The 12,999-nt window shown below is 35.3% G+C and overlaps 1 protein-coding gene across 2 annotated transcripts; it reads left to right on the forward strand.

The window, feature by feature from the left end:
* Positions 1 to 3,913: 3,913 nt before the first annotated feature.
* On the forward strand, positions 3,914 to 12,999 carry atp6v1c1a (ATPase H+ transporting V1 subunit C1a). 2 transcript variants are annotated; one of them, XM_081387754.1, is made up of 14 exons: positions 3,914 to 4,058; positions 4,266 to 4,486; positions 5,782 to 5,941; positions 7,552 to 7,619; positions 8,293 to 8,378; positions 8,471 to 8,565; positions 8,861 to 8,952; positions 9,322 to 9,420; positions 9,525 to 9,593; positions 10,290 to 10,382; positions 10,497 to 10,590; positions 10,674 to 10,771; positions 11,058 to 11,184; positions 12,261 to 12,999. In XM_081387754.1, the coding sequence occupies exons 3-14, from the start codon at positions 5,810 to 5,812 to the stop codon at positions 12,357 to 12,359; spliced, it is 1,152 nt and encodes a 383-aa protein (XP_081243880.1). In that variant the 5' UTR covers positions 3,914 to 4,058; positions 4,266 to 4,486; positions 5,782 to 5,809; the 3' UTR covers positions 12,360 to 12,999. The 2 variants fall into 2 exon arrangements, with proteins under 2 accessions (XP_081243880.1, XP_081243881.1); XM_081387755.1 differs by lacking the exon at positions 3,914 to 4,058 and having other exon boundaries at positions 4,347 to 4,486; positions 8,471 to 8,569; positions 8,865 to 8,952; positions 12,261 to 12,879.

Below are 12,999 nucleotides of genomic sequence, written 5' to 3' on the forward strand. Positions count from 1 at the left end.
ACGAATACATATACACTCAAAAAAACGAACTAGGAAGGTTGTGCATTTTACATAATATATTTATATTTAGTTTACTTATAATAATTGTGTTTGTTGACTTGAAATGTTTTTAAGGTCCACGTAATTATGTCTCAACAGTACAAAATCCTAACGTGTTGTCTAAACACAAACCATTACATCCAGAGGGTGGCAGTATAGTGCGACGCCAACTGCCATTTTGCCCTAACTTAATTTGATTGTGTTCAATCTGCATAATATGTAAAATTTAAGTTTACTTAATCTGTTTGTGTTGGATTACATGAATGATTTGTGTTGCATTAACTTAAACTGGGCGGTGCTTGTTAGTTCCCAGCATGCTTTGCATATGGTTGAATTAAGAGAGAATAAATTTTAAAATTAAGTGTTATTTTATGTTTTTTTTTAGAAAATTAGAAAAGGGGAAGACTTGATAGTGTGTAATTGTGTTTAATGTTCAATTACATTGGAATTATTAGAACCATTTAAATTACAGTGGGTTACCATTGTGGAGAAGTGTGGAGCATTTTGTTTGGCTGTGGACTGATTTGGTTACTTTCAGCTACTTTTGTTGAAGTAGCATGTAAATCTTAGCATTTAAGATGCTAATATGTTCTACTGCTAGCAAATAGTTAGCTATAGTCTATCAATTTAATTATGTGTCACTTAAATAAATGAAATATTAATGGATGAATGAAAATAGCAAACATATAAGTTGAATGCAAATTAAGTAAATTAGTTGGTCCAAAACATTGAAAATTAGTTGGGCTGACACTATTAAATTAACTTGTGTCCAACCATAGTAAATAAGTTGAATCAACCTTAATAAATTAAGTTGACCCAACGTAAGTACATTAAATTGGAATAACAGAATTGCATAATGCTGAAATAAAGCAAGTTAATCATGTGGAAATCCTTTCCATGATTTTTTTATGTTCATTCAAAGAGTTATTTTTAGTAATATTTAGAGATGATCACTTGAAACAAATTAGGTTTAATTGATTATCCATACATCATTATTTTTTTGAAAAATCATGTTTAAATGTGAGCATCATAATCTATCAGGCTTTTGAGGAATGGTTATATGTTCATCTCTCACTAATTGCATTGCACTGCATTATATATTTTAAAACTACAGACCTTTAATCATAAAACTAAGCATTTAATTATCATCTATAAGACATTATTGGGAGATATAGAGTGGCGACTGATATTTATATGCATTTTATGTAAGTAGTCTGTTATTACAAGCTATCAGAATCAGTATCATTATCAGCATTTGCCCCAAACTGCATTTTTTTGATGCTCATACAAAAAAATTGAGGCACAACAAAAAGACCTGCTTAAAAAAAAAAAAAAAAAAAGTTTATAAGTTAAATAAACTTTTCCATTTAATTTTTTTTTATATGTCAGGCTTTACAGGGTTAAAATTAAAAAGGTAATTATGAAGCATAAAATATGAAAAAGCTATAGTTGTAGAGGATATTGTTAAAGCAAGTCAATGGAAATTGTTTTATTGCTTTGCTACATTCAGCTGTTTAAACACCATGTTTATGCGTTAAAAACATTCGAAGGCCATTGCCAGTGAGGTAAAAAGATAGACAGCGAGTTTATAACAAAAACAATAGAGCTTATCTTTTGTTTTCCATCACTATCTGTCACCTTTCATCTCTCCACCCACTACACAGCACCAAAAAGAACTAACTTTTCCTTGACCTCAAACGTGCAATAAATATTCGACTTTATCCTGACAAAAAGGATATTTATAATTACACTATAAACTGATCAAACCCCTTTCGGTTTGAATACAAAGAATTAGATTTGAGAACTGCAGCAAAAGGGGACTATTTTCAATGAACAACGACTTTAGGCCTGTTCCTCACAAAAAAATATCATATGACTTCAGAAGACTTATTGTGCATGAGCCATATTTTTAATATAGGTACATGGTGTTGGTGTTTTTTTTGGCAGAATATTATGGAAAAGATATAAGGCTTAAAAAATCTGCTTTTGTGTTCAACAGAAAAAATAGCAGCAGTGTGCGTGTTTTAAAAGACTGAGGCTTAGTAAATAATGACAGAATCTAACTTTCTGTTCAGTTAATGACTAAATGTTCTGATCGAAGCCCCAGAGGACCTATTATTTGTTTTGATCCTTTCTCAATCACCTCGCTATCCTTTTGTGTTCCCCAAATTGTGTTTTTGCATGTTTTGTGCATATGTCGGAAAGTTGGAAACTAAGGAAATGGATGCGAGGGTTATAACAAAAAGCTTGGGACAAATTGGAACCCATATCTGGGCTGGACATCCCTAGAGTCTAAACAAGCAATGTTCCTTATTCCCCAAGCACTCGGGCTGGCGGGCGGGTGACTGATTAGAGCACGCGTGCCCAGACATGTCCCTATCGGTCTGGCCGCCGGCCAGTCAGTGGGCAGCCCACCCTGGCGTTTGATCTGGGGGTTTGGCTCCAGTCAGTCCCGGCATTGTATCCCAAACAATGCACCCCAGACCTACTGAACTCCATAAACATATCCCTTTGTGGGCTTTTCCTCGAACTCAGGGTGGGGGACACCCGCTGCCAGGAAGAGGGACTCCTATCCAAAAAAAGAATGCTGTGCCTCCCTCTTTGGGCCTGCTGACTGGGCATTCCTGCCTGTAACCTCCAGGGAAAATCAGCAAATTCAGAGGCCATTGAATCATAAAGGTGCGTACCGGTTCATGATGATGAATAAAAGTAGCAGTCAGCTGTTGATTCTGTGCTAAAAGAGTGCTGTTTCTTTCTCTTTAGAACTGATATTGTGCATATTATATCCTAATTATATCCACATATCCTAATTTGAAGGGTTTAAGCAATATTTTTCAAGCTTGTTCAATGAATCATAAATAATTTTGGCACATGCACCTGTGGAACAGTCCTTTAGACACAAACAGTTTACAGGCGGTAGACAATTAAAGTCACCGTTCCGATAACTTTAGAATCCCCATGAAATCAAAATTGATGGATTTATGTTGCATTACGGTTATCTATAGCTTTAGTTTGCTCCAAAAATCTACAAATTCGCATTTAGAAGATATAAGCATTCAAAATTTAGTCTCTCACTTCTGCCAATATGGATCAATGATTTTGATGACATCACTCTGCACTTCAGCTTCTCTGATTTTCCGTCCAATCAAATGCTCTCTAGAATCTGAAGCTCCGCCCCCTACATTATAAATAGACGCTGAAGCTGCGGCTGAAACTGGTCACTTGTTCACACATTTACTATTTTCTACATGGAATATGGCACATCTTGCACTATAAAGGGAAAAGGGAATGAATGAGACAGTGTAAATATGCTTTACATTGGGGAGAATGAAGTCTGGTTTCACATTAGTGTCCCCGTGAACCTTTCACAGCTCCGGTCCAGAGACACGACAGCACAGAGAGGATCATATGATCAAGTCACAGACCACAACACGTATCGGATCCATTTGAATTCTGCACAGAATGCCATATTTTAAAGCGATATAGAGGAGATTAGGAGGAAAATGCGGCTTTACTGAGCTCAATGGCTCTGGCCGAGCTGTGATGTAAACGGAACGCTATTGGCTATTTTAAAAAGGGGAGGAGTTATTTGACATGTCCCGCCCGCGATATTTTTTTTCCCAGAATGGTAGGGGAAGACTCATGAATATTAATTAGGGAAGTCATCCCTGATTGGTCTGATGACCTACCCCGAACCCCACCCCTAAACCTACCAGCCACTGGGGGTCTGATGATCTACCCCTAACCCCGGCCTAAACCTACCCGTCACTGGGGTTAGGACCAATCAGGGATGACTTCCCTAATTAATATTCACAAGTCTTCCCCTACCATCCTGGGAAAAAAAATATCGCGTCCCGCCCTGTCTTACTGTTTCAGTGGAAATTACGTCAACACAATGAATAAAACAGTTTCAAGGCACTTCAGTGGGCCTTTAAACATTAAAGAGACCTTTCTTCTAATACTAAGACGCCTGAGACACAGAAAGGACAGCTGATCGACCTTGCAGTGCCAAACCACATGTAACCAAATATTTACATATTTCATTCAAATATTTATTCATGGTCAGAAATTCGCTGGAAAAAAAGCAGCTGAAAGACGTTTCTTTTAAACTTACCATTAACCTCCCTGTATTATGTTTTATCTTCCGATTCATTTTGCTTAATATATTCGTGTAAATCGGTGGCCCAGTATAAAGTGTACTCAAGTAAATCAAGTTTTTTGTTTAGGTGAAAAAAGCTGTCGTTATTACTCCAGGCCTCCAGGTGTCGCTGTTGCCTGAAGCTGCGCATGCTCAGATCACAGCAGTCGATCAGCTGACCGTGAGTGAAGCCTTTGGAAAACACTGTGGTGTCATTATGAATATCAAATCCTAAGACTGATTCTTTGGAAATTATTCAGTTGAATTTACTCAATAATCGTCGTGTCATCTCGTTCACGTTGAAATCAGGTAAGACCGCTGGAGAAACGAGAAGACCGCAGTTTGTGTGATCGTGTTGAAACGTCTGCAGCTTTAGCTGTATTTGCTAGTGTGGATTAGAGCTGCCTGAGGTTCATCTTGTGTTCATATATGCTTTAAAATGAACTAATAATGTGTTTTCAGTTTGTCACATGATATTATATACATCTCAAATGTGTCTCAGTGTCGATTTGAGTGTATTTGTCCAGTTATCTTGCACTATGTGTATGAAGTACTGCGTGTTTACACTGTGATGTTTGACCCATCGGCAGCCTGTCACTGATGATGATCTGAAATATGATCAAACATATGATAGTGACTATAGTGAGACAGATCAGATGAGATTATTACTCTAATCACAGTGTCCATCATCAGATTCAAGGTCGCTCTGATGGGCCTCCGCTTCAACTCGTGACTGTCAAGTGTCATTCATTCATTTTGAGGAAATGAGTCAATAAAGTTCAGGATGCCCATGATGTCCAAAATTAATATTCTCTCGTTCTTACTCTCAAAATACATTGTTCCCATTATTTGAAAGTTCCCATCAAATACCATTTATATTCAAAAAGTGATATTTTCAGGTTAAAATGTATATAAATGTGAAGTGGAAGTGTATATTTTAAGTTCTGTATGTCAGGGTCTCACTGTCATGGAAAACCTGGCAATATCATGGAAGTTTTTAATTGTGTTTTATGTAAATTTTGTTTTTTCAGGCTTGCAAATCACATTTTTATAGAAATGAAAATGTCTATAATCAATATATATATATATATATATATATATATATATATATATGTTCTACTCTAATGTATTTAGTCAGGAAGATATTGCGTGAAAAATTGTCTGCCAAGTTATTGTGAATCATTTTGTCTGTTTTGGGTCTTTTTAGTGATATCAGAAATAAGTTTAATTTAAATCTTTTAATACACATAAAGTACATTTTATTTATTTCACATTAATTCAGTAATTCATGCAAATTGACATCCATGCCAGAAATCTTTACACAATAATTTCTAAAAATAATAGAAAACCAAATATTAAATGAAAAATATAAATGTATATTTTTATTTTCTTGAAAATCCTAGTGTTTCTAAATTAATTTCTGAAAACAAACTGTATGTATTGTTCAGGCATATATTAATGTAAGTATTGTTGCATTTTCTTGATTTATTTATCTGAATGTTTGTAAAGCACTGCCTTAAATATCTTTGTTCGAGTTGGTACTGCAGTGTGAAGTTTGTACATTTCGATGTTTATTAATGCCTGCCAACATCTTTCTGCTCTAGACTCTTCATTACTTGTTCCTCAGCAGCCATGACAGAGTTCTGGTTGATTTCGGCTCCTGGAGAGAAAACCTGCCAGCAGACATGGGACAAACTAATGACGGCCACAACTCGCACCAACAATCTGTCCACTAACAACAAGTTCAATATTCCTGATCTCAAGGTCATATTCTTTTCCTCTTCCTCTTTTTACAGTCCGAGTTAAGGAGCCTTTTGAGCTCTGGTATTACTGATTTCTTTTTTTTACACAGCTGATCAGCTTTTTCACAGCTGATTGATTATAAGATATATACATTTATGTAGCCTAAAAACTGTTGTAGCCTAAACGGTTGTGTGTAATAAATTCTATGAAATATTACATATTTATTTCTAAAGCTTCTTTTTGTAATGTCTATATGATGCTTTTCTCATTTAACACAATAATGATTTTAAATGATCCTTTGGGGGTAATTTATTCAGCCAATTTGTGATTAATTAATCGGCACATCATGTAATTAATTAGATTAAAAATTGAAATCGTTAATATTGTGAAAAATTATTACAATTTAAAACAGCTGTTTTCTATGTGAATATACAGTAAAGTGTAATGTATTTCTGTGATCAAAGCTGAATTTTCAGCATCATTACTCCAGTCTTCAGTGTCACATGATCCTTCAGAAATCACTCTAATATGATGATTTGATGTTCAAGAAACATTTATGATTATTATCAATGTTGAAAACAGTTTTTTACATTTTTATTTCATGATGCTATGATGAATAGAAAGTTCAAAAGAACAGCATTTATATGAAATCTAAAGATTTTTTAACATCAAACACTACCCTTCAAGAGTTTGGGGTCAGTAAGAATTTTTATTTTATTTTTGGGGGAAAGAAATAAAATAAATCAATACTTTTATTCATCAAGGATGAGTTAAACTGATCAGAAGTTACAGTAAAGACATTTATAATGTTAGAAAATATTCTATTTTAAATAAATGCTGTTCAAAGAATTTTGAAAAAATATTGTACACAACTGTTTTCAACATTGAAAATAATAATGAATGTTTTTTGAGCATAAAATCATCATATTAGAATGATTTCTGAAGGATCATGTGACACTGAAGACTGGAGTAATGATGCTGAAAATTCAGCTTTGATCACAGGAATAAATTAGTTTAAAATATATTAAAATAGAAAACAGTCATTTTATATTATATTTCACAATAATACTGTTTTTTTAATACATTTTTTTTATCAAATAAATGGTGAGCAGAAGAGACTTCTTTTAAAAACATAAAAAATCTTACCGATCTAAAACTTTTGACCAGTAGTGTATATATATATATATATATATATATATATATATATATATATATATATATATGGTATATATATACATATATACACACATACATATAAATATGCTTTTGTTTTAAATTGTACATCTCAAAACTATTAATACAACAATTGGTTTACTTTGCATCATTTAATTCTGTGAAAATGTTCACAGAAATCTTCACGTGATATTCTGCATGCAGGCTTTCTCTGAAAACAAAACTCAGCCTTCAAAAGTCTCAGTCCTATTCCCCAGTGTCGAGTGACCCTGCTGCCCTGTGTCGTCTTGACCAGTGCGTTTCCGCCTGACAGGATGAGAACAGAGGCGGCGCCACCCTAAGCTCCTGCTGTCTCTGTGGGCCGATGCTGATCAAATCCAGCACGGCTGTGTTTGTATTGCTTCATTATACTGGATGGTGATCAAAGTGTCTCTGTTTCTCTTCTCTGAACGCTGCAGGTCGGGACATTAGATGTCCTTGTGGGGCTGTCTGATGAGCTGGCCAAGTTGGACTCTTTTGTTGAGAGGTAAAGTTTTTTTCTTTCTAGTAATAATATATCAATGCTCAATGTCAAAACACCTTGTGTCTGTCAAACCGTGTGTTTCTTTACTTCGGTGTGGTGAGGAATCTCATATAGAGGTGAGGTTATCGTGGCATCTGCCTAAAATTATTTATTAAGAGTTTGTTGATGCACTACATTCTCTTTCCACAATCATATTTAAATTTCATGATTAATGTCTTATCCATAGATGTGAGAATCTCTCTCTCTCTCTCTCTCTCTCTCTATATATATATATGTATATATATATATATATATTATATACACATATATATATAAAACCTTATATTATTCCTGTTTGTCAATATAATTTCCACATAAGAGGGGGATTTGAGCTTGTGTTCTGTGCACAAACGCACTGTTGTTTTACAGTATGTCTACTGCACACCAGACAATATTTTTAATAGTTATTTAAATCTATAGACAGCCATAATGTTCTCACTTTTTCAAAAAGCCCTTTATGTGATGTGATCTGAAGTAATTTTACCAACTGAAACTGGGCTTCTTGGACACCTCAGTGTTTCTGAATCATCTGATAGATGTGATGTTTTGATGAATTCTGTGTCCTGGCCTGGACCATCTCCAATCTTGGAGAGAGAGAGTTTTCAGAGAGCTGTGATGTCTTTTGATGCGTTCACAGTGTGGTGAAGAAAGTGGCTCAGTACATGGCCGACGTGTTGGAGGACAGTCGAGATAAAGTCCAGGAGAACCTCCTGGCAAATGGAGGTAAGAATCACTGGTATCGGTGACATGAAATGGGATCTTACGCTGTTGCTGGTTTTGTTGAATTTATTCTTGTTTTCCATGCTGTGTTTTAGTCGATCTGGTCACCTACGTCACAAGATTCCAGTGGGACATGGCCAAGTACCCTATCAAACAATCCTTGAAGAACATTTCTGAGATTGTATCCAAGGCAAGTGATCTGATCCAATGATTTCTATATGAATTATGGAACTAAAATCCACAATGACACTTCGTTTACCACTGATTGCTTACAGTGAAATTAAAATCAGTGCAACATTACATTACAATATTGCTTAATTTCATGTATCACTCGTTGGGAATGTATTTTGAATATGTGATATCTCAGCCCTATTTAACATGTATTATTGATATGGAGTCTTACTGTTATGATTGGGGTTTCTGGTGCTTGAATGACACCTCAGATGCTGTTTTAAACGAAACTCTCTCCCCCTGCTGTTCAACAGCAAGTCTCACAGATTGACAACGACCTGAAGGCTCGAGCATCAGCCTACAACAACCTAAAGGGAAACTTGCAGAATCTAGAGAGGAAGAACGCGTGAGTAAATCCAGACGTTTCAGATTAACTCAGGTTTATTTTAAGGGGGTTTATTTCACATGCATTATTTTGGTTTTATTTTATTATACATTTAGTAACTTTAGCTGGAAACCTTTTATTTGTTTAGATGCATTGATATCAACTATACTTCAAAATATACGATGCAACTTAAAATAAATAAATTGAAAATTATTACCTGTTATAAATTCTGAAAAGAACAGACTTCAAGAAAGTAGTCAAAGAAGTCATAATTTCTATGTTAGGGTGAACTATTCCTTTAAGAAAAGCACAGCTTTAAGGAATGACTTATATAGTCATGGTTTTGGAAAGCGTTTTCTAATGAACCGATGTGATTTTTGTGCTCGCCAGAGGAAGCTTGCTGACCAGGAGTTTGGCTGATATTGTCAAGAAAGATGATTTTGTGCTGGACTCTGAGTACCTCATTACTATGCTGGTGGTGGTCCCAAAGTAAGTGACATATTACAAAACAAAAATAGCCTCTTTGTGCATGCTCACAAAACTATTTTGTTGAATTTTTCTCATGCTGACAGCTTATTTTCTTAACCCTTCAGAACAAATTATACCGACTGGCAGCGCACTTACGAGACTCTTTCAGAAATGGTGGTGCCACGATCTACAAAGTAAGCAACTTCCAACAATTCTGTCGGTTATTTACTTTTATTTCCCTGGAAGTGTGTTGTGTGTCAAAGGGATCATGCACCTAGTCACAAAATAGAAATGAAGGAAAAAGTAATAAGACCATGTTGTGTTTTGACTTTAGATAATCAAATTGTTTATTTTAATAGTTTTAATATGGTGCATTTTTAAAAGGTGTTTCTTTGAACAACTAAAGATATTATATTGGGATTTTGAACCTTATATACAAAAGGTTGTTTTGATTTCATATGACTAAAAGGCATAATCAATATGTGTCTGAAGCTTGAGGAGAACATATTTATACACTTAAAATTAGTCAAATTAGTAATTACTATTGCAGCAGAACAAACAGAAATCATTTTCCATCTGTCTGTAGTGTAAAATAAAAAAAAAATATTATGGGTGTCTCACTGGTAATTGTCATTTTTGTGATTAAAGTAATTTTTTGACTATTACTGATGCTAGTACTTTTGTATTATGAGTATAAATTAATGAGTATAAATTAATAACAGCCAGTTAACTTACTACAATGATGTATAATGTATCAATATAACATTTTTATGAATTTTCTTCATGTGAAATATAATTCTTTTGTGATTTTGAGTGAAATGTGACTAGGAAATGTAAGGTTCTCCCTGCTACACAAGCACTAAATATTAATGTTATTTTCTTTCTGGCAGTTTGCTGTTTGAGGATCATGACAGCGGCCTGTTTTCCGTCACACTCTTCAGAAAGGCCATCGATGACTTCAGACACAAGGCCAGAGAAAACAAGTAAACAGCCAATTTCAGCTCCACCATGCGGTCATGAATCACACCGTGTAGATGTCTGACAAAATGTCCAGTTTAAGTCTTAATGCCTTAGTCATCCCAGTGTCTGCTTTGCAGGTTCACGGTTCGTGACTTCCAGTACAACGAGGAGGAAATGAAAGCAGATAAAGAGGAGATGACCAGACTCTCAACCGACAAGAAAAAGCAGTTTGTATGTATCGGCTAGATGGATCCTCAAAGCAACTGGATTGGTACCACATCATTTGAACTCTTAAATACATTTGTCCTCTGCAGGGTCCGCTGGTTCGATGGCTGAAGGTGAACTTCAGTGAGGCTTTTATTGCTTGGATCCATATTAAGGCTCTGAGGGTCTTTGTGGAATCAGTGTTGAGGTAGAGTCAACCAAACATCTCTTTGGGTTCTTAGAGAGCACATATCTGGAGGAATCAAATTATTCTCGAGTTTTCTTTTGAAATAATAGTTTATTGTACTATGCCAACTTTAACTTTCAAAACTTACACAACCTCCTACCCAATCCAAAGAGAGTATTTTTCACATCAGGTTTATTTTTGTAAATATTTCACAATTTAGCATTACAGAGAGGCTCTTTTTAAAGAATGGGACAGTGAAAACTAGACTTAAGACAACATTTTATGATTATTTACTCTAAATAAACAGATATGGATTGCCAGTGAACTTCCAAGCAATGCTGCTACAGCCCAACAAGAAGAACATGAAGAAACTGAGGGAAGTTCTGTACGATCTTTATAAGCACCTGGACAGCAGCGCGGCTGCTATTATTGACGTAAGTTTACTGTTGGCCCTAGGCTGTGTTTTTGTGACGTGTGGTTTAGATAATATAATAAATTATTTTAGGTTTTGTGGCATTTACAGCATTTTTGCGCAACAGTCGCGTTCCAAAAGTAAAAAATCCATTGGTTATTGCCATATTGATAACATCAGTAGTTTCCACAGGATTTTGTGAGACTTCGTTCCTTCTAGGGCAGGGGTGCAAAACTCTGCAAAGCTCTGCAGAGTTTAGCTTCAACCCTCATTAAAACCTGATCCAGCCAATCAAGTCCTTCAGGCTCAGGTGTTGGAGCAGGGTTGAACTAAACTCTGCAGGGCTGTGAGTTTTGCACCCCTGCTCTAGGGGGTTCTGGGGGCACACCAAGCTCCCCTGCATTCATTCACTGTGATTTGAGCCTTTCTGAGATGCAGAAAACACCAGATCATGAGCTTATCGCATTAGCAAAGTGCGCACTTCGCTTTGAAACACGCATATACTTATTTAATTAAATCACAGTCTTTTGCGATTTGGTAAGGCCACAAAGCCATTTCACGTTTTTGATTTTAGTTTGTTTGACGGATACTTTGCCAAAGCAATGGTGCAAAATGTTTATTATGTTATCTTTATGTTATTATGAGAAGTTTTAAGATATTTTCATTCATTATGAAACTCTGGCGGCACAGATTAGACTGGCAGGCCGACATAGTTTAGGTAATTAATAGAAAACACTGTGATATATAAACCATTCAAGTTTTGCGCTGCTGAAATTTTGTAGAAATGCTACTGCATTTTACTGTTGTGGCCTGTTTAAAATCAGCATGAAACAGAGTTTGCGATTAGTCTTTTGTTCCCTACTGTGACGTATATCTGTGTAAAACCGCTTCTGGAACAAGAAAACATATAGGGTGGGACTTGATTTTGTTCATGGAGAATTGTGGTTTGATATTGGTCAAGCTCATTTGAGTGACAGTTTGTCAAAAAGATTTCGAGGCACACGAATAAAAATGAAAATAATGATGTGAACGGATAAATAACTTAGCCAATTTTGATTTCATGGTGACTTTAAATAAGCTGTCTTTTTCCTGTTCCAGCAATCTGCCATGGACATTCCTGGCTTGAACCTCAGCCAGCAAGAATATTATCCCTACGTGTACTACAAAATCGACTGCAACCTGCTGGACTTCAAATAGAAGAACCATACTCAATCATGTGCCCCTCTTTTTGTCTCTGTGAATAAATCTAAGTTAAATTAAACTGTATATTGCTGAACTCTCGTTCTAGTCACCCTGTCATGCATGCTCATTCATATTCAGAGATGCTTCTCATTGCTGTTCATCAATGACGGCAGGAGAGTATCTATATCTGCCGCCCCTAGTACGTTGTTTACATTTTCTTTTTTTAAAGAATATCATTGTGTTATCATATGTGCTGGTGAAAGAAATGTATGAATTTTAAGTCATTCCACTAATTTTTTGTGACCTGTAGTAGTTACATTTAATGTTAGTGATAGACTGTGTGTGAACAGCTGTGTTTTTAACCTTTATTTTTTTAAATGTACCAGTCCAGTGGTCCATTTAAACAAACAAAACGAGAGAAAAAATTGTTACAAAGATGCAATATAAATGTGATGTTATGTACATTTGGTGTTTTAAAGAGTTATATGTGCAAAATTATTGTCATGGAACCAAAATATAAAATGAATAAGTACATAAAATGTGTAGTGGTTTTTGTTGTTGAAGCACATTTACCAAGTAAATTTGCATTTCCAGAAGGATTGCAATAAAATGCTCAAATAAATGCAGGAAAGAAGGCACTTTGGACTTCAATTAG

Source organism: Scardinius erythrophthalmus (genome assembly GCF_964197995.2).
Source record: "Scardinius erythrophthalmus genome assembly, chromosome: 16".
Taxonomy (NCBI): domain Eukaryota; kingdom Metazoa; phylum Chordata; class Actinopteri; order Cypriniformes; family Leuciscidae; genus Scardinius; species Scardinius erythrophthalmus.